Source organism: Kogia breviceps, chromosome 10 (genome assembly GCF_026419965.1).
Source record: "Kogia breviceps isolate mKogBre1 chromosome 10, mKogBre1 haplotype 1, whole genome shotgun sequence".
In the NCBI taxonomy this organism is placed as follows: domain Eukaryota; kingdom Metazoa; phylum Chordata; class Mammalia; order Artiodactyla; family Physeteridae; genus Kogia; species Kogia breviceps.
In genome coordinates, this window is record NC_081319.1 from 26,596,504 (window position 1) to 26,619,082 (window position 22,579).

At 41.9% G+C, this 22,579-nt stretch overlaps 1 protein-coding gene across 2 annotated transcripts in view; it reads right to left on the reverse strand.

The window, feature by feature from the left end:
* The window catches only part of SYNPR (synaptoporin), a 292,184-nt gene that overhangs the window by 97,289 nt on the left and 172,316 nt on the right, over positions 1-22,579 (reverse strand). For both annotated transcript variants that reach the window (XM_059075792.2, XM_067043771.1), the window contains one exon: positions 13,031-13,155. In XM_059075792.2, coding sequence (XP_058931775.1) covers positions 13,031-13,155 — 125 coding nt within the window. The remainder of the gene's footprint in view (positions 1-13,030; positions 13,156-22,579) is intronic.

The following is a 22,579-nucleotide window of genomic DNA, read 5'->3' on the forward strand; positions in this document are numbered from 1 at the left end:
CTCCTTATGGGAGCTCAACAGAAACAACAGCCTTGATTATATAACCTGCAATTATTTCCAGAAAGTGCCCAAATCCCGGTTTTAAAAGCCCTGTTCAGATTTTACCGAAATAGGATAAATATCAGAGGAAGCCCTATGAGGCTGAAAGAAAAAGACATATAGAGTAAGTCTGTTGAATTTTTATATTTTCTTCTGCTCTCTCTGAAGCAGCAGTGGCTGGGGTGCTATCCGGATTCCCGGCCGAGGTCAAGTATAACTGTTCCCCCTAAAAGGAAGTTAGGAAAATGTATTTCTGCTTTCACAGAATTAGAGGTCTAATTCTCTTAAGAAAGCATCAATCCAGTTTGCTCATTTTGTAGATGAGGAAACTGATGTTCAGAGAGGAACTCTGTGCTGGCCATTGCCTGTTTGTTCTCAATTCCATGATCTGCTCCTCCCCTGCTCTGCATCTCAGGGGCCTGATTTCCTTTCCAACTGACTTTGTTAGGCTGGGCCAATGGCAAGCTCTGGTGGGAGGCTAGAGGGCGGGAGCAAGGGAGAAGCCAGAATATCTCTCTCCCTCTTTCTCTTGCTGCTTTGGGTCACATGTCCAGCAGTGGCTGCATCTCTACCTTGGTTCATGCTCCTCTGGACACCTCCTCCATCCATGGTCTCAGCTTCTGTCACACGGGTGCCCCATCTTGTGCTCTAATCAGACCACCTGTCCCTTTACGCCTCTTGACCAGGGGTCGGTAAACTTCTCTTTTTAAAGGAACAGATAGTAAGTACTTCAGGCTTTTCGGGCCAATGGACAAGACCAAGGATATATTGTAGGCACTTACACAACTATAATGTTTAAAATGTAATCATTAAAAAACATAAAGCCATTCTTAGCTTATGGACTTAGTAAAAGCAGGCTGCAGGCTGGCTGGATTTGGCTCAAGGTCTTGACTTTGCCATCAACGCTCTGGGCTTAGGGGTTGTGGTGGATTCCTAGTCACTAATCTCTGCATTGCCTCCTGATCCAAGCCCTGCCTCCCTAGTTCCCTATATTAACTTTGTAAAATTGAATCACTTGGCATCAGGTCTCCTTTCCTGACTGGACCCTGACTGATAAAGGCAATGATTTGTTTCAAACCATATTCCATGAAGAGGAATTATTATTCACTTCATATACTTCTTATTGCCTTCAGAAATGCATTCACAAACACGTCTCGATGGAATCGTATAAGTTTCCTTTCAAGTTAAGTCAGCTGGCTACCTACTTGTGTTTTGACTGTCCTGGATGACACGCAGTGTTGAAAGACTAGTGACCCTTCCCAAGGGGTTGCCCACAGCTAATGTTGGGAACAAGAAACTGAAAATATTAAAGCTGATCCCCAGACTGACCAAATGCTACCCAACACCACTGGCAAAAGATGACAAACCGGGCTGGGTTGTAGATGCAAACTGCCATCAGAGGTGAGGCGTGTATGACCATGCAATTCTGACGCGCTACATACTGCACAGTGCCCTCCCCACTGCGTCCACATGTGTATAATCCCCCACTGTCTCTTCCCTGCACAGTTGCAGCTGCCTCCTAACCGGCCTCCCTGACTTCACCCGGCCCCATGGTCCCTTAAGACTATCTTCATAGCTGCAAGCCAGATCTTTTATTTATTTATTTTTATTATTATTATTTTTTTAACATCTTTATTGGAGTATAACTGTTTTACAATAGTGTGTTAGTTTTTTCTTTACAACAAAGTGAATCAGTTATACATATCCATATGTTCCCATATCTCTTCCCTCTTGCATCACCCTTTCTCCCACCCTCCCTATCCCACCCCTCTAGGTGGTCACAAAGCACAGAGGTGAGCCAGATCTTTTAAAAACATAAATTGCATGGCTCCACTGCACAAAACCTCCAATGACTTCCCATTTCACTCAGTATAAAATCCCAATTCGTCATGTTATCTCACCAGACCCTATGTGATCCAGCTGCTGCCCTCTTCTTCCAGCTCATCTCCTCCCTCCCTCCTTCTCCTCCTTCCAACCTCAGGGATACACCCTCAGGGATCTCTGAGGAGCACAGCTGTCTCTTCTCTCTCTCTGAATTCTTGCAGGTCTGCACTCCCCTGTCACTTCATCAGAGAGATTTTCCCCCAGCCAGCTAATCTAATACAGCACAGTTCCATTCGTTGTCTTATCTCCTCGGCATGGCACATGCTGTTCCCTTGGCTTAGATCATTCTTCCTCTCCTCCTTTGGTTTTTTTTTGTGGGTGTGTTTTAAAATTTAAAAAAAATTTTTTTTATTGAACTATAGTTGATTTACAATGTTGTGTTTAATTTCTGCTGTACAGCAAAGTGATTCAGTTATACATACATATATATATATATTTCATATTCTTTTCCATTATGGTTTATCACAACAGGATATTGAATATAGTTCCCTGTGCTATACAGTAGGACCTTGTTGTTTATCCATCCTATATATACTAGTTTGCATCTGCTAAGCCCAAACTCCCAATCCTTCCCTGCCCACCTCCCTTCTTCTCCTCTTTCAACTGATGTCTTAAATGCCTTCTCCTCAGGGTGGGCCTTCTGGATCATCCTGTATGGGGAGGTGTCCTTTAACCCTCTCCATCCCCATTTCACATTTCTGTACAATGTTCACCTTTTCTTATAAACCGCCGCTACTGTGTGTGTGTATGTGAGTGTGTGTGTGTGTGTGTGTGTGTGTGTGTTCTTTGTCTAGCTCTTTAATGTTTTCCTCCCTTCCTCCCATTCCCAAATGATTGTAAATTTCATGAGGGAAGAGGCTGTGTCTACTTCACCCACCAATACATACCAAGTGCCTATATAGTTCAGGCCCTTGTACACCGTAAGTGCTCAGTAAATATTTATGGAGAGAAAGAATAAATGATCCAACATGGGATCAGTCACAGATTTGGGGAGATGATCAAAGAGTCTCCCCATTGTATTAGAAGCCACAGGTTGCCCACTCATATCTCTCCGTTACTCAGCATTTCTGTATAGGATGATGGCTTTCTAAAGAAAGCATCATGATCTCTGCCTGAAGGCTTTCACGGGCTACAAGTGCATGCCTGGTCTTCATGTACTGCTGAGGAGTTAATGCCTGTAGGAGCAGCTTCTGATGGCCAACAGGAGTTGGTAGATATTTACCCCAGCTTCATCACTTGCCAGAAGTGAAGCATGTTATCTACGCTTTCCTGGAAGTCTCAGTTGCCCTAGGGCCCACCGTGGTACCTTGCTCATTAATCCACTCTTCACTGGCTTTTTTCCCTTCCTTGTGTCACTACCCCATACCTTACTGGTATTTCCAGGGACCACCTGCCAAGAAAACTACAAATCCTTGCCTCAGCATGTGCTTTGGGAGAACCCAAACACTGTCCTTTTGGAGAAATGCTGCAACAAAAATGTTCCCATTCTATCAGTTACTCAGGCTGCCGGGGGAACAGTGCGGTGCGGATGGAGTAAATGAATTGGTCATTCTCTAGTTTTTAAATTTAACCCATTCCATGGCAGCAGCCAGTGCACCACATTTTCTGTGATCTCTGTAGACATTCCCTACAAATGATAGCTCCTCTCTTTATTGTAGATATCTCCAAATAGGACTGTCCTTGGTCTACAGCTATACTCTGCCAGTTCCTTGCACCAAATTCTATTGATACAATTAACAGCAAGGAAGACACCATTCAGTGAATACTTGATGTGCGCCAGACTCTGTTTCACGAACAACTTGTATTACCTAATTGAATGGTTACAACCATACTATGAGGAAAGTACTCTCATTGCCTTCTTAGAGTAAGGAAACCTAGGCCCAGAGAGACTCTAACTTGCCCATCTGCCGGGTGGCAGAGCTTGGATGTGAAGCCAGGGGTGTGGCCAGAGATCCACCATTAATCCTTTGGCTATACCATCTTCCAATCTCTCCATCTGCCTGCCCCAGAGAACCACCAGGTCTCATCACATCCAAAATTTATTTGAAGGTATAACATTAACATGAGATACTGTAGTTATAAAGTTTCTGAAATCTTAGCCAAAAAGAGTGAAACCCTCTGGTAATGAGAAACAATAAACACATGCTCAAATGTAATTGCAAATGCAGCATTTCCTGAACACAAGATATAAAAAATTGCAGCTCTTAACGTTTTTATTTTCCCCAATTTGGCCTTTATGATAAAAAAGAGTTTATCACTGTTGCTCTAGGGCAAGGATCTTAGGGGGAAAATGTTTTCCCCCATGACAGAGCTAGTGTTTCCAAATAAAGGCCCAAACTCCACAGCTTTCCTGGCGTCAACCTCCACCTGTCCCCACGTTCCAAACAGAAGTGGGCGAGTCAGAGCAAGTGGCCAGAGTCATAGAGAGAACAGTGCTTCTGCAGCTGGTGCCCAGCAAGCCGCCCCGGCTCACCTTTCCCTCAACACAGAAGACCCATCGTAAATTCTGTTTCAAGGATCACAAAGATCAGACTCAGAATCTCATTCTCCCATCCCACTCCCACCAAACAACCCCAGGAAGATCATGCTCGTGCCAATGAGTGTTTCTGTTCTGTACTTTGGGAGGCTTTCATTCTCCCATTAGTTTAATGAGAAAAAAAGTTACAGGCCCGATAAGAATACCTTCCAGGGCAACCCAAATAAGCGTCAAAGAGTTAAAGCAAGTTAATAAATGAGAGATAGTTAAATATGTACACATCTCTTAATGTTTGCATATTGGGAGAGAGAGGGATAGGGATGCTCCCATTCTGCGTAAAATATAACATAATAAAGGGGTCATTTTGTTGTCTTGTGGGTCATTTTGCTAATTAACTAGAATATCTTCTTCAGCTCTCTATTTTTAATTACCTTCTCTTGGTAATGAAAGTAAAAACAATATACTAAAAGAGATTTCATTGACTGTCAGGCCTTGTGTTAACCATTTCCTATACATGATTCACTTAATACAACACTACAATGAAATAGTTAACACTGTCTCTGTTTTCCAGATAAGGAACAGAGGTGGTAAGCAATATTCTCAACAAAACACAGCAAGGAAGTTCCAGAGTGGGGATCTGAACCCAGGCAATCCACCTCTAGAGTTCAAGCTACATTATGTTGCTTCAGTAAATTCACAGTGTAAAAAGTCATAAAACTTACTGGAGAAAATCTGGAAAATGTGGACAAGTGTACAAAGAATATTTGACGCATTCATAAGCTCACCACCTAGAAATAAATTAACATGTTGATGCAGTGATCATGACATAATCTCTATAAATAGGACATAGTTTTTGTTGTTATCCCAAGTGAAAAGCTGTGTGGTTAATCACCAAATTTTGAGAATATATTTGCGGTGGACTGATACACTATGGAGTACATTTTAGACAAAATTCATTTTGGAGGCCTCATGGATCATCTCGCAAATCTAAGCAATCAACTATTTTTCAGAAACCAAGGTTGAGTACATGCTATTATGACTGTCAATTGGAAAAGACCTACCACATATGCTAAGATACCATGAACAGAGAAAACCAACCGTGGCTTCAAATTTGAAATCTGAACTGAAAACCACTGAAGGAGATTTCTGACCAAGCTGCTTTCCATATGAGCAACAGTGTACAACTTCTTTTAGAGTGAGAGAAAATAGGGATCGATCTGTCTATCTATCTATCTATCTATCTATCTATCTATCTATCTATCTATCTATCTATCCATCCATCTATCTACCTATCTGTACCTTTCTCTCTTTACCTATCTATCCATCCACCTGTTCATCCATCCATCCACCCACCCACTCACCTACCCATTCATCCATCTACTTTCTTTAATGTTGGTAATTCACACAATGGTAGTGTCTTAGGTTGGATTACCCAGAAGCAGACCCTGAGATCAAGATTTGAGTGCAACTTCTTTTCGGAAGATTCATCTCTGGAAACACCAATAGGCCAGTGGCGAATTGAGACAGGAAAGGGAAAGCAGGTAGTAAAAGGTGTGTTAATGGCCATGTTTCCACTGTGGGAAGTACCTGCTGGGTATTCTGAGAGATGGTGTGGGACCTGGCTCAGAGCTGTGCCTCAGGAGAGGTGAGGCACTCAGGATATTTATCCTCCAACTCACATTTGTCAATGGATGAAGGCTGCTCCAGGAGATATTAACTCCCCAGCATTTCTGGCCTGCCCTGCATACTGACCAAGCAAGTTCCTGTGGCTTGAGAAAGCCCTTTAACAGCTATATGGGTTTATAATAAAAAGTGTAGGTGTGAATTGTGAGGGGCTAACAGACTTTCAGTGTCTGCCTACCACATTTTATTTAACAGATTCCCTATTTTTGGACACATAAGTTATTTCTAATTTTGAGGTACTCAGAATAATTCAACAATAAATACCTTTGTACACACTTCTTTCTCTGTATCTCTGGTTATTTCTTTAGGATAAATTAATCAAGGGCAATTTTGTTAATTATCTAAAGCAGGGATTACTAATCCCCTATCTAGAAGAGTGCTTGACATTGATAGAAAACTTAGTATCTTTTTTATCCTGACAGGCGACTCCAGACATAAAAGTGACATAACAACTTAATTTACTTTTCATGATGAATCTGCGGTTATTCTCTGTACTCAGTTGTTCTCAAATGATGGAAGATTTTTCCGCCTTTATTATGGAAACCTTTTTGACTGTCTAGCCAAGGTGGCAAGTTTATCACCCATCATCGAATGAGCTGATTACTTTCAAGAAGCCAGAGGTGAACACCTTCTCTATAAGAAGGTCATTAACAACCTTGTTCTCTTTCTTCACAAACATCAGCTCACACAGGCTTAAGGGAAAATGGTTTGAGCCTTAGCATTTTGCATTTTACTTGTCTGAGGGAAAAACGTACCGAGAATTCTATTTGCCATTGTCCAACAGCCTGGCATTCTTTCCTTCCTGCGGAAATATCTCAAGAAATTCCTTAATGACCACCATTCATCACCTCCAGTGGCCTTTTAGTTTTCACTTTTCTTTGAAGTGCTGAGTGGTATCACTCATTCATGATGTATCCCTACCTTCTGTGAAGCCTACACTTGCCTGGTTGTCCCACCCCTTTCCCTTTTGGCTCTTCTTGGTCTCACTCAGTCACTGCTCTCCTTCATTTCTTCTAAGTGTGGGCATCTCCCATAGCTTAGCCCTGTGTGTCCATGCTTCCATCTGTCTTGAAGACCTCTTCATCTAGGACTTACTTTTCACTCCATGAAGATGACTCTTGGGGCCCCATTTCCAGGCTTACCCTATCTCTTCTTACGTGGGGTTCAAGCATGAAACTTCTTGAGAGAAAACACAAACTCAGCATGATCAAATCCAAATTTATCTTCTCCATTTAAAAATGGTTTTCCTTATTATTCTCTCTTTACCTTCTTGGACTCTTTCCCCATATTCAATCACGTAGGAGTTCAAGGTCTTCTAAAATCTTGTCCAAAGTCATCTTTCCAGCTTTATCACTTTACTCCATCATCATTTTTGGCTCTGCTCAGCATGCTTCAAACAACCTGAACATTGCTTTCTTCAATTTTTATTCAGATTAGTAGATCATATTACACAACATAGGAAATCCAAAATCTTGAGTTTGATTTTCTATGAGATGCTGAACAATTTCTCTCAGCTCAGATTTCTCAAATGGGACCTCAGAATCCCCTTCATAGAGATGGTGCAATAATAATACCAGAGTAGTATACGCTGACCCTTCAAAACTAACCTTTGCCATGAAAACTTTTATTCCCATAGTCCCTAAGCTCTCCACTCTGACTTCCTCTGTCGTGTGACAGGCATCATATATAAATGCAAAGTGTTAGTTGGCATCCCTCAAGTAGGCTTCCTCTAAATGTGTTAAATTTCTTTAAAATAAGAGACTCTACTTCCCATTTTTGTGTATAAATAAAGTGCTAAAAATATTGAACACAGTACCCTCCAAATTATCAAATGAGTTTTCTATGAAAGTAGCATATTACAGTAGATCAGAAAAAGTTAAATGCTGTTTGTTCATTTTAATCACAGACCAAACAGGTCGAGTGACAAATGTTTTATTCCCCTAGTAAAAGGACATATTGCTGAATTAAATTCCTTCTGATAGAAGCGTGCATGAAAATGCATACATGTGGTGGTGTGAAGTAATAATATAGTTTGGGCATATTTATTGGAAGCAGTACATGAATATTTTGTAAATTATCTATTTATTGGAAGCAGCACATGAATATTTTGTAAATTATCTATCATTTTGTAAATTGACATTATCTCACATTTGATAATCTGATAAGGAAGTTAAGTAGCTTCCTTTAATCTGTCATTTACAGACTAATTGTTTTTGTTCAAATGACTTGGCATTAGAGTTTACTGTCTTCCCTGTGTTTGCAATAAAGGGAATAATCAGAAACTGCTGAATACTCTCATTTTGTTTCTAAGATTATGATCAAATTGACATTGGTTTGTAAAATTTTATTTATTTATATTATTTTTTAATAGATCTTTATTGGAGTATAATTGCTTCACAATACTGTGTTAGTTTCTGTTGTACAACAAAGTGAATCAGCCATATGTTCCCATATCCCCTCCCTTTTGAGCCTCCCTCCCACCCTCCCTATCCCACCCCTCTAGGTCGTTGCAAAGCACTGAGCTGATCTCCCTGTGCTATGGTACTGCTTCCCATAGCTGACTATTTTACATTTGGTAGTGTATATGTGTCGATGCTACTCTCACTTCGCCCCAGCTTCCCCCTCCCCAAGTCCATTCTCTATGTCTACATCTTCATTCCTGCCCTGCCACTAGGTTCATCAGTACCATTTTTTTTTTTTTTTTTTTAGATTCTGTATATATGTGTTAGCATACGGCATTTCTTTTTCTCTTTTTGACTTACTTCACTCTGTATGACAGACTCTAGGTCCATCCACCTCACTACAAATAACTCAATTTCATTTCTTTTTATGGCTGAGTAATATTCCATTGTATATATGTGCCACATCTTCTTTATCCATTCATCTGTCGATGGACGTTTAGGTTATTTCCATGTCCTGGCTATTGTAAATAGTGCTGCAATGAACATTGTGATACATGTCTCTTTTTGAATTATGGTTTTCTCAGGGTATAGAAAGTAGTGGGATTGTTGGGTCATATGGCAGTTCTATTTTTAGTTTTTTAAGGAACCTCCATACTGTTCTCCATAGTGGCTGTATCAATTTACATTCCCACCAACAGTGCAGGAAGGTTCCCTTTTCACCACACCCTTTCCAGCATTTACTGTTTCTAGATTTTTTGATGATGGCCATTCTGATTGGTGTGAGGTGATACCTCATAGTAGTTTTGATTTGCATTTCTCTAATCATTAGTGATGTTGAGCTTCTTTTCATGTGCCTCTTGGCCATCTGTATGTCTTCTCTGGTGAAATGTCTATTTAGATCTTCTGCCCAGTTTTTGACTGGATTGTTTGTTTTTTTGATATTGAGCTCCATGAGCTGTTTGTATATTTTGGAGATTAATCTTTTGTCTGCTGTTTCATTTGCAAATATTTTCTCCCATTCTGAGGGTTGTCTTTTCATCTTGTTTATGGTTTCCTTTGCTGTGCAAAGACATTGGCTTGTAAAATTTTAGAAGAAAGTAACTTTTTGATGATTTCCATCACCAGCATCTTGCTAACCCAACTTACTTCTGAAACAAATGACTTCAGAGTAATCTGAATAAATTCTAGATGTGTCTCTTACTACTGAAATCTTCCCCCAAAAGATAGTGGCACAATATTTTAAAGTACCCAAATGCACAATTGAAATTGCAACTCTAGTAAAATTGGGCCTCTTTGGAATGTATATCTCCTACATGGACATTAATGGGACAAAAAGGTAAGACATTCTGTGGGAGGAGATAGGCTAATCTTGATTTCTTAACAGTATAGACAGTAAATATTGTACAGATGTGATCTGCAAAGTGGCAAAAGCTTTCTTGCTTTTTTCTAGAATGGTGGTTTTTAAAATGCTTCTAGGAGACCTACGGTTCTGAGGAGATATTACAAGCGTGGTACTGCCGGGGGTGGGCAATGTGTGTGGCAGGGAGAGGGCTCAGGAAGACCAGCTGGATGCTTCAAGTCCCCTTCCTCCCCTTGTTCAACTTTTTCAATGACTCATATCTGTTATATAGAGAGAGCTTCGGAGCAAGATAAGGCATGGAAGAAAAGTTCTGCTATTAAAAAAAAGGTTCATAATTTTTGTTTCGGAACCCAAGTAAAAATCTTTCAAAGAAGCAGGCCACTATACTTACAGATGGTAATAAACCTTTTTATCCAGTTTCTCTAGTTTGCTTTTAATTGGGCCAGTAATATATCTTAGGAAGAAAATGAAGAAGCCCAAGGCTGGAAAATGTTTGCATGAAATGAAAGGCCTTTTCAAATTGTTCACTTAGCTAAGGACTGTGTGAAGTTAAATATCACCCTGCTCTCCACCACCACCCCAACCTAGGCACTGGTTTTCCATCTACACAGGTTTCTTGACTGGTATCTTTTAGTTTGAGGGACAGGGAGACCTGTGTTCAATGTTCAGCGACCTGCTGCTCTTTAAATATTAAGGGACTGGGACTTTCCTGGTGGTGCAGTGGTTAAGAATCTGCCTGCCAATGTAGGGAACGTGGGTTCAATCCCTGGTCTGGGAAGATCCCACATGCCGTGGAGCAACTGAGCCCGCGAGCCACAGCTACTAAAGCCCATGCGCCTAGAGCCTGTGCTCTGCAATAAGAGAAGCCACTGCAATGAGAAGCCCGCACACCGTAACAAAGACCCAACACAGCCAATAAATAAATAAATTTATTTATTTATTAAAAAAAAATTAAGGGACTGACCTTCAACTCATCTGCTTCTACCATATCTCTTGGTGGGTAATCCTGGTAGAAAGCAATGCAGACCCTATGATGTCACGAATAATGTTACTAAGCATCCCAGCCCTGTTGCCCAGCCAGTGAAAATTCTCATCTCCTCTTCTAGATCCCCTGTGTTGATGAGTAAGCATGCGCTGGCTTGGCCATTCCACATACATTCCAAAGCCAAGGAGTTCCTCCAGAACCTTCTGATGTGTCAAGCATCCCCACTCCCACTTCCACTAGCATAGGAAGCTCTGGTAATTACTAAATGACCAGGCATTCTATACTTAATATTTCTCTGCTTTGGACTCCCTTATTAGTTAATTAGGAGAGTATCTACTTGAGCAGAGGTGTTTGCAACTTTTATCACTGTATGACTCTTAAAATCCATTTAATACATTGGTATAAATGCCCTGTTTGCGTGATTCATTGGCTGTGAACTGAGGCACTTTTGTTTTGGACTAGGAAAAGTTCACTAGATCAATATACTAAGGATGCATTCCATGATATACAAATCTTCTGAGATGCTCAGTGAGAAAGGGTTTCTGTGGCCAAATATGTTTGGGGAAATGTTGTGTTCTTGGTGATTCAAAATGTGTATTAGAATGGCAAAGTGCTAAGAAGTATTTCTTAAACTTATTTTATCATATAATTTTAAAATTCTGGGAATTCCCTGGTGGCACAGTGGTTAAGAATCACCCTGCCAACGCAGGGGACACGGGTTCGAGCCCTGGTCTGGGAAGATCCCATATGCCGCGGAGCAACTAAGCCCGTGCACCACAACTACTGAGCCTAGGCTCTATAGCCCGCGAGCCACAACTACTGAGCCCGCGTGCAGCAACTACTGAAGCCTGCGCACCCAGAGCCCATGCTCTGCAACAAGAGAAGCCACCGCAGTGAGAAGCCCACGCACCATGATGGAGAGTAGCCCCCGCTTGCCACAACTAGAGAAAGCTCATGCGCAGCAACAATGACCCATCACAGCCAAAAATAAATAAATACATAGATAAATAAATTTATTTAAAAAAATTCTGCCTCCCTTCCTCCCTCTCTCCTTCCTTCCCTCTCTCTCTCTTATTCTCTATCTCTTTCTTCTTACTTTCTTCCTCTTTTCCTTTCTTTATAGAAACATTAAATATCTAGGGCTCCATGGGAAAGATTTTGGAAAACACTGTACTTGCCTATTTAAGAAAAGTTTTTCGGCGCTAATTTCTACTTTTCTCTGTAATTCCAGAGCCAGCACTGTATCTGGCACAAAATGAATATTCGACAAATATTTGCTAAATTGAAGGGCACACATGCGAGTATATTAATAAGATGTCAATATATTACGTTGAAAGTGTTTTACAAAATCATGCCAGTTATTTGGTACCAAGTGTTTGGTACTTTTACTGAAACAAATTATTTAGAAATTGAATTCATTTAATCCACTTTGGGTAAATGGATCAGAATCACAAGATGTCTGATTTGGGACAAGTCCTAGTAGGTATTTAGTCATCATTTTATAGACAGGTCTTACCTTTCATAGTGAATTTATAAAGAGGTTCAAAAAGCTATCTCAAGCAACTGAAGTATACGAGTAGAGATGTGAGTTCTGGGCTTAACCCGAGTGGGCTCGAACACTGACCCTGCCACCTACTGGCCAAGGGAATGTGGGCAAATATATCTGCGCCTCACTTTCCTCATTTGAAAATGGCGATGGTACTTGTACTCCCCTCAAAAGGTCACTGTGATGACTTAATGAGATTCAAGCTAAGCACAACGGCACACGGAAACAATATTAGCTATTAATATCATTAAACGCATTATCAGCCAGGATCGCATAGTCAGTATGAAATGAGAGGTGACCACACAATTCTAGAGAGAATTTGGGAGACCTTAAAGAATTATGGACAGGAAGGAAGAAATTGTATAACTGAGATCTCCATATTGATGGACCCCAATACTGAGCAATCTGTAGCACTTTTTTGGGGAGGGAGAGTTAATTCTGGTTTGAAAGTACAACTCCCATGGAATAACTCTTCCCAGGGTAGGGTGTTAGGTGGGCATTTTACTTGTTTGGGCATTCTGCAGGCTCAGGAAGAATCCTCTCTTTTTACTCGGAAGTCCCTGGGAGATTGCATTTTTTAAAGAAACCACAGAAAGAAGAAAGTGCCCTGCCCCTCCGGAAGACAAGTGACCATTCCCAAGTCACCATTCCCTACCTGAACGGGTAGGCAAATGCTACGTCAATGCTGAGGTTACTTTCCGTCTTGTTGACACAGTCCACACTCAGCCGCAGGCCTCCGGAATAGCCACCGCATGTTGCAAATGCAAAGATTGCAAAAAGCTGTGGAGAACAAAGAAACAAAAGAGAAGGCGGCTATTAGGATTGTGCTGATCTCACGAGATCTGTCAACAGGAGCTCAGCGTCTCACACTGAGAAAGGTTGGAGTTCTTCTAAAGTGCGGCATCTTATTTGGTTCAGGCTGGAATAAAGGCCAGGGTGATGAGGGGGAATGGGGTGGTGGGGTCTGAAAAAACTGTCTGGAAAGCTGGAGTAATTTTGTTTATAGAAAAATTAAACACAAGGACAAAATATCTGTGTTTGAGGCCAAATATTGGTGTAAAGAGCTGCCACACCTCAGAAGGTAGAGAAGGTAGTCTCACATCAAAGGCTCTGGAGAGCTACACACCAAGGGATTAATGATGGATACCTCCAGGTGGGAAGAATTTGGTATGTTTCCTTGCTTGCTTCTTTTTGTTTATCTGTATTTTTTGCAATACACATGTTTTGCCTTTTGGAATAATACAGATTTTAAAAAATGCATAGTCGGAGAATTTTAGAGTTGATGGGTGGAGGAAGAGGAGGTATCTAAAATATGCCATTCCAGAGGACAAGATCTCAGTATACATCAGCCTCAATGCCCCTTTGGTGGTTACAACTCTGTATTCCTTGCTCTTTCGGAGTCAACCACTAAAAGGTTCAGCTGGTTACGAACTAATGTCATAGTTATCCTAGTGTAGAACATGCATCTATGGGAATTAGGTACTGAAAATTACGAGCAGGAACTCAGAGAAGTCTTCCAGAGAGAAGATACATCTGAGAAGGTGAGAATGGCCTCATACGGGAAGGAAACAAATGTCAAACTTTGCCCACTTAGTTTGGCTAAATTCAAAAGAACTTCCTGTTCATTTCCAGAGAAAGTCAATCAAGTGCACTTAACACTCACCCATTCTGTAATACTCCCATTTATTTTATTTTAATTTTGGAACTCAGATTCTTATAGTAGCTTGGAGTCCCCATTAGGAACACCAGATCACTTTGCATAGCGAGAGGAATTCCTGTGTAAGGGTTAAGTGCATGGGCTCTGGAATGTGACCTTGGGAAAGTTGCTTAATTCACCTGTGAAGCCGGCTGGTCCCGAACTTTTGTTTGTTGGGGTTTTTTTGATTACTGATTCAATTTCACTACTAGTGATCAGTTTGTTCAGATTTTCTGTTTCTTCCTGATTCAGCCTCTTTTTGTTGGTTTTTTGAATTTTATTTTTTTTTATATAGCAGGTTCTTCTTCGTTATCTATTTTATACGTATTAGTGTATATATGTCAATCCTAGTCTCCCAATTCATCCCATCACCACCACACACACACCCCCGCCCCTGCCCCGTTCCTGATTCAGTCTTGGAAGATTGTATGTTTCCAGGAATTTATCCATTTCTTTGCGGTTATCTAATTTGTTGGCATATAATTATTTGTAGTAATCTCTTATGATTCTTTGTATTTCTGTGGTGTTGGTTGTAACTTCTCTTTCATTTTTGATTTTATTCATTTAGGCCCTTTCTCTTTTTTTTCTTGATGAGTCTAGCTAAAGGTTTATCAATTTTGTTTATCTTCTCAAAGAACCAGCTCTGGGCTTCCCTGGTGGCGCAGTGGTTGAGAGTCCGCCTGCCGATGCAGGGGACACGGGTTCGTGCCCCGGTCCGGGAAGATCCCACATGCCGCGGAGCAGGTGGGCCCGTGATCCATGGCTGCTGAGCCTGCGGGTCTGGAGCCTGTGCTCCGCAACGGGAGAAGCCACAACAGTGAGAGGTCCGTGTAGTGCAAAAAAAAAGAACCAGCTCTTAGTTTCATTGATCTTTTCTATTGGTTTTTAGTCTCTATTTCATTTATTACCACTTTGATCTCTATTATTTCTTTTTCTTCTACTAAATTTGGGCTTTGTTCTTCTTTTTCTAGTTCCTGTAGGTGTAATGTTAGATTGTTTATTTGAGATTTTTCTTGTTTCCTGATGTAGGCCTGTATTGCTATAAACTTCCTTCTTAGATCTGCCTTTGCTGAGTCCCACAGATTTTGGAATGTTTTGTTTCTATTTTCATTTGTCTCCAGGTATTTTGTGATTTCCTCTTTGATTTCTTCAGTGATCCATGGACCAGAAGAAGCATGTTTGGTACCATGTTGTTTAGCCGTTAAGTCTTTGTGTTTTTCACAGTTTTCTTCTTGTAATTGAGTCTAGTCTTATACCATTGTGGTGGGAAAAGATGCTTGAAATGATTTCAGTCTTCTTACATTTGAGACTCATTTTTTCGTCTAACATGTAATTTATCCTGGAGAATGTTCTAAGTGCATTTCAGAAAAATGCATATCCTGCTCTTCTGGGGTGGAATATTCTGTATTTATATATTAAGTCAATCAGATATAATGTGTTGTTTAAGGTCAATGTTTCCTGATTGACTTTCTGTCTGGATGATCTATCCATTGATATAAGTGGGGTGTTAAAGTCCCCTACTATTATTGTATTGCTGTCAATTTCTCCTTGTATGTCTGTTAATATTTGCTTTACTCTTGGATTAACCTTTTCTATTATTATGTAAGGCCCTTCTTTGTCTCTTTTTACAGTCTTTGCTTTAAAGTCTATTTAATCTGGTGTAAGTATTGGTACCCCAGCTTTCTTTTTGTTTCCATTTGCATAGAATATCTTTTTCCACTTCGTCACTGTGTGTCTTTCACTCTGAAGTGGCTTTGAGGCCGACTGAGACTATTGTGGGTATGCTGGTAGGTGGGGCTGGACCCCTGGAGCAGGCGACACCTGGAGGGATGCCAGTGCCAGCTGGGGATGCCTGCTGGGTAGAACGTGGCAGCAGCTGCTTTGGGGGAGCCAGTTGGGGCAGGCAGGTTGGGCAGGGTAGGTCCTCAGGGAAATACTTGGTTGGTGCACATGGTGTTAGTTAAGTTGATGGAGAGTGACAGAAATGGTACATGCCCATGCTGGGTCCATGAGGTGGATGGAGAGTTTAAAAAAAAAAATGGCATCTGCCACTTCTTCTGTCCCTGGAGAAAATTCCACCAGATCTCTGCCCCTCCGGCACATGCCCTAAAATTTAGTCAATGAATCTCTTTCTTCTATGACACAGGCACTTCTTTAAAAAAATTATTTATTTTATTTTTGGCTGCGTTGGGTCTTTGTTGCTGTGCACAGGCTCTCTCTCTACTTGCAGTGAGCAAGGGCTGCTCTTCGTTGCAGTGCATGGGCTTCTCATTGCTGTGGCTTCTCTTGTTGTGGAGCACGGGCTCTAGGCATGCAGGCTTCAGCAGTTGTGGCTCGTGGGCTTAGTTGCTCTGCGGCATGTGGGATCTTCCCGGACCAGGTCTCGAACCTGTGTCCCCTGCACTGGCAGGAGGATTCTTAACCCCTGCACCACCAGGGAAGCCCGACACAGGCACTTTTTAAGCTGCTGCTTCTGCACTGGGACTTGGAGCAAGTGAGTATGTGTGTATGCTCTTCAAGAACTAAGTCTCAGTTTTCCACAGCCCTCCAGCTTTCCTGGACATAAGCCACTCTGGCTTTCAAAGCCAGACGTTACAGGGGCTCATCTTTCTGGTGCCGCTCCCCCAGGCTGGGGACCCTAATGTGGGGCTCAAACCCCTCGCTCCTCAGGGGAAACCACCATGGCTGTGATATCCCTCCCTCTGTGGGTCAGGGCACCAGGGGTGACAATGAGATCTCCGGAGGATAAAGCTTTGATTTACATTTGCCACTTTCCATGGTGTAAATACTCCCACCATGGCCAATTCCAAGCTACCAACATAACACCTCTGAACCTTGATTGGGAAGAGAGCTGCACAGTCAGCTGTGCTCTAACACACCACTGCCACCAAAGGAATTTCCCTGACTCTCCCCTGGAGCAAGAACCATGGACTAATTTCATTGATTCACTCCTCTTATTTCATATTTACTCTTATTTCATATCTCATATTTTCTCTTATATCACTCGCCTTGGGCTTCTTTCACTGATTTCACTTCAATTATTCATTCATTTATCCATTCAACCACTTATTATTCACTTACTGATTTAGCTACTGTAGGAGAGACCATTGATGCTCTGCTGAGATCCCCACAGCCCACCCTACAGGCCATCTGCATTTTCAGGGGGACAGTCCTCATACTCATCAAAGGCTCCTCCCCAAACACTCGAGTCTCTCCGCTGAGGGCTTTCTCAGGCAGCAGGAATGCAGCCTGTGACTGGGGCATGGTGCGAGTCTCTGGGAGTCAATTCCCTGGCAGCTTCCAAACAATGTGGGATGGAAACTGGTGGATCAACCCCCAGTGTCCTTGTCTGTCTGTGGGGAAAGTTTGAAGTGTGTTCAGTATAGTTTCTTCCAATGGGATTAAGCCCCTGTTGCTCACAGCAACATCTGCTCACGAACGACACACTTGGTGGGCGTTTTCCTTTTTCTGTCTCATTTCCCCACTCATCATTGTGCTTCCTGGCATTACTTCTCAGGTGACCTTGCTGAGTCTAAATTCTTGTATTTTCAAAAAGCAGGTCTCAGGACCTGCTTTTGAGAAATGCAACTGAGACAGTTACCAAACACGGACCCAGCACTGATTACTCTCTAGGCATTGCAGTGGCCCTAGGACTGTATTAATGGAAGGACTGGTACCACCCAGTGCACCTTAGCTCATGCCTCTCAGCTTCTAGCTCGCCACGCTCTCATCTCTGCAGCCCTCTCCAAAGAAGCTGAGCCCCTTTGCAAACAGAAAGTCTTCTTGGACTACACTGTCCAGAGGAGGGCTCCTGAAGCCAGCCCACCCCACCCTGACTCCCATTATTACCTGCCGCTGTTGTTGTTTACCTGAGCAGACATTTAAAAACCTGTATTTGTTAGGCATAGTGTATTCACCTGTTTACGTTTTGTCTGACCACTTCCCCGAGGAAAGGTAATACCCTTGTCTGTGTTTACTGATGAATCCCAGCCCTTGGCACGAAGTAGGTGCTCCCTAAACACACGTTGACTAAATACGTAAATATAGTCGGCTCCCCTACCTCCAGGGAACTTGTTGTCCATTTGGGGATGCGGGCAAGTGGATGAACAGGTGCAGTGACAGTGCTTTATGGTGGTGGCAGTCACTGGAGCACGCTAGAGGGAAATGTGGTGCATGCTTGCAGAGGAGTGGAGGGGAGGCCGGAGCAACGGAGAGCTAAGCAGACTCCAGGCAAAGCATGCCAGGTTTAGCCAGGTAAGAGTGAGAAAATGAGTGTTTTAGGCAGAGAGAGCAACAAGTCAAAGATACTCAAGTGAGCAAGTGAGGAACATCTCGGCTGTGCGGTTGGTAGGACAGGAGCAGACATTGTAAGATGGGGAGAAGGCGGTGACTCCATTCGGGAGGCAAGAGGGATGTGTCAGGCCTGGTCTAGGAAGGATCCGAAAACGAAGGCCCCTGAGCCATGTCCAGCCGCATCCATTCACTCGCATATGGTCTACGGCTGCTTTCACGTTACAGTGATGGAGCTGAGTATGGACAGTAAAGATTCTACGGTCCAAAAAGGCAAACCTATTTACTATCTGGTTGTTAACAGAAATCGTTCGTCCGAGGAAACTTGGGTTTTAGGAGGGGGTTGGGTTTTCGGCAGGGGAGGGGCGTGACAGATCTGCATTTCAGAAAAGCCACACTGGCAACGGTGGAGAGTGCGGATGGAGAGAGGGCAGGACCTGATGCTGGAGGATGAGCAAGTGTCTCACTTCCCCAGACAGTCTGCAGACGCTTTGCCAGCAAGACCACACCTCAGTTCTCTTTGTATCCTCGCTGTGCCAAAACACGGCAGGCAGGCGGGTCATAAATGTCAAGTGAATGAAAATATGAATGAATGAGCAAGACAAGGTGAGAGGATGAAGGGCTTGAAAACGTGAACCCTGGCACCGAAGCCCAGAATAATAAACACTGTGAAGGCGATGATGATGGCGATGATAACGATGATGAGAGCACTAAAAAATCAACCACATTTGATTCTCGGGGCCAGTCTCTTCAGTAAATACATTATTTATATGAGCCCATTTAATCCTCTCAACAACCCTCCAAAGTGGAAACAACCCCTCATTTTTCACATGAAGAAACTGGGTCAGGGCTTCCCTGGTGGCGCAGTGGTTGAGAGTCTGCCTGCCGATGCAGGGGACACGGGTTCGTGTCCCAGTCCGGGAGGATCCCACATGCCGAGGAGCGGCTGGGCCCGTGAGCCATGGCCGCTGGGCCTGCGCGTCCAGAGCCTGTGCTCCGCAACGGGAGGGGCCACAACAGAGAGAGGCCCGCGTACCGCAAAAAAAAAAAAAAAAAAAAGAAACTGGGTCAAACTGCACGCCAAGATCACATGGGTTATTGGTATGTTAAGTAGTCATGGTTTGAACTCAGATCTGCCTTTCTCTAAAGTTTATCTTCTTTTTTTCCCAACTCTCCCAGGGCTGTGAAGGGCATCTCACCTGGCTGGAGCAGACTATGGAAGAATAATATCAATTATGGGCGAGTTAAGGCTTTCTCTGTCACATCAATGCTCAGGAAGACAAGTGAGGACTCAATGAAGCATCTGTAAGACAAAGCCCTGATCATCCACGTGGATCCCAGTGGCAACTCGTGGATCTTGCCTCAGCCCCACGAGCCTTCGCTCTGCAGTATCACAGGACATTAGGGGCGAGGGACTTAGAATCTGGTATGATAAGAACCCTGGAGAAGCCTGCCAGGAGTAGTTCTGCCAATTACATTGAACAAGCCCCTCTTCCTAATCCTCAGCCACCCATGGTGGGTCGGGGTGGGGGTGGGGGTTCCTCACTTTCACTCCTGTCCATCATTCAACAGCTTATAGGTGAAAGAGACCCCGTTCCTGCCTCTCTACCTGCCTCTGATGAACCCCTCTGGTGCCTTCTCCTTTTATGATTTGTCTTGGGCTGATGAGTCATTGGTCCTTAGCAGCCCTGAGGAGCATTTCTGGGAACACAGTTGTTTAAAAGAGCTGATTACTCACTAGTTGCCCTGGAAAAGTGAGGAATACACACTGTCAGGATATTTTCTGGTGCAGAAAGAATGTTTGATTAACTGTGGCTTCCCTCATATCCCAGAGGCTGCCCAGGAGGCCCTCAGCTGACTGATGAATGCCTCTAAAACTTCATGTTCCAATTCTACTCATTTTGGTCCAATTCGTCTTTCTTCTAGTGTTTCTTCTCTTATTGATAATTGGATTTTTCCAAAGAAATTGACAAAGCACCTATTCTGGCCATCAGTTTATGGTTACTGCAACACTCTGACCCAGAAAAGTTTTTGTGAATAACCCTGTAAAATCTCAGATGAGACCTTCCCGTGAAGATAAAAACTGCAGGTCATCCCTGGAAGACAGTATAATTCTATCTTATTTGGAGGCACTGAAAACCATGGTCAAAAAGCTCTCCCCCACAGAGCTGTATGTTTTCTCTTGTCGTTGTATATAACTATCTGTGTTCTTACCCAGCTCCAATATCTTCCACACTGCTTTCCGTTTCAGGTTACCTGTCAAGAATTGTATACTGTGCCCTTCTAGCTGCTTTGTGATTCATATGAAATCTTCCCAAGCAAAGGCAGCCTCATAAAATTGGTACTTCATAGTAGCACCTGAGGAATTCTGACCAGGCCATGCAGAAGGAGAACCCCAAATTACTTATATAGCATAAGAAGTTTCTGTTTTCATTTTCTTAAACCTGTAGCCTGGAGATGGATCACTTAATAACGTTATTTGGGCACAGGTAACAGAAAGCTTGATAAATAGTGGCTTAAACAAAGAGAACTTTGTTTTTCATACGCATTGAGAAGTCCAGAACTAAGTGGCTTCTGGTAGGATGATGTCTGAGCCAACATCTCTTTGTTTCCTGTGGTCTCTGCCTCATCACCAAAAAATGGTTGCTGCATTTCCATGGATATCCTGAGCTGCACGGGAGCCTGAGAAGTGAATATTTGGCTTTCCTGGGCTGCAGAGGGGAGACAGGCAATGGTACAAGGGCTGGGAATGATTATTCAGTCAGCCAGTTGCCACTGTCTGCCCCAGAAATTTAGGGGAGAAAGATGAAGAAGTAAAACAAGCATTCATGGCATTTTATAAAGGCAAGATAGCATAGTCAAGCCCATTCAGCATCTAGTCATTTCCTCTTCCCTGGACAGTACCTAGAAAGTCCTGTGCCTTATATGCTAAATTTAACACTTGCCCATGAAGAGAAATGTAAATTTCTGCTTGAATTTTATTTTCCAACATAAAGCCTGACATAAATCTTTAAAGTAAAATGCATGACTGAAATAGTAAAAATAAATTGGAAACTTCATGCCTATGGAAAAGATAATCAAATAAATTTTGAAGCAGTCAATCAACGAAGTATTATGCGATAGTTAAAAAGTATGACAAGCAGTATAGAAAGTTATAGGTGATCTTATGTAAAGCAAAAAAAGAAAAAAAAAGCAAATTGCCAAGTATGACATATGTACATTACATTCTTGTAAAAGTAAGTATTTATACATGTATACATTTTTAATGGACTTGAAAAGGTCTAGAAAGGTTGTACTGAAGTATTATCAGTTTTTGACATTAAGGAGTGAATTTTGGAAGCAGAATCTTATTTTTAAATTATTTTTGTACTGTTTCAACTTCTTCCAATAAGCATGTGTAACTTTCACAACTAAAAAAAAGATTTTATTAAAGCAAACTTACCATTACCAAAGGGGAGAGGGAGGGTGGGAAGGACAAATTAGGTATATGGGATAAACAGATACAAACTACTCTACATAAAACAGATAAGCGATAGGATTTACTGCATAGCACAGGGAACTACATTCAATATCTTGTCATAACCTACAATGGAAAATAGTCTGAAAAAATATATAACTGAATCACTTTGCTGTATACCTGAAACAAACACAATATTGTAAATCGACTATACTTCAATTTTAAAAAAACAGATCTTATTAAAATTGCAAATTTAGACAACCTCTGGGTAACTTGAACAAAGTAAATTCAGGCCCGTCATTAGACAGCTATGCCATTTTTAACTTCCATTTTGATGAAAAAATGTAAAATCAGAGAAAACCCACTCCCTTTAAGAATTATCTTCATAATACCTTCAAATTATTTACATTTGGGGGAGGGACAATATAAGAATGGGAGGGAAAGGGTTATTATGGGATTATATGAAATCATGTGTGTGAAACTTCTGAAAATTGTAAAGCACTATAGAATTTAAAGAATCTTTCAATAAAAAAAGTTAAAAAATTATTTACATTTATAGAGAGTGTAAATGGAATCACATTTTTGACTTGCTCATTTATTAAAATACTTTGGCAAAGTCACTGTTTACAATCAAGGTAAAACTATTTCAAAATATACCATGGGAATATATACTTAAGAATGTGTCAATCTTTAGTTGAGTACAAGTGTAAATTATCGTTTGTCAGATTCAGTGATGGTCATTGTTTTTAAAGGACTCCACT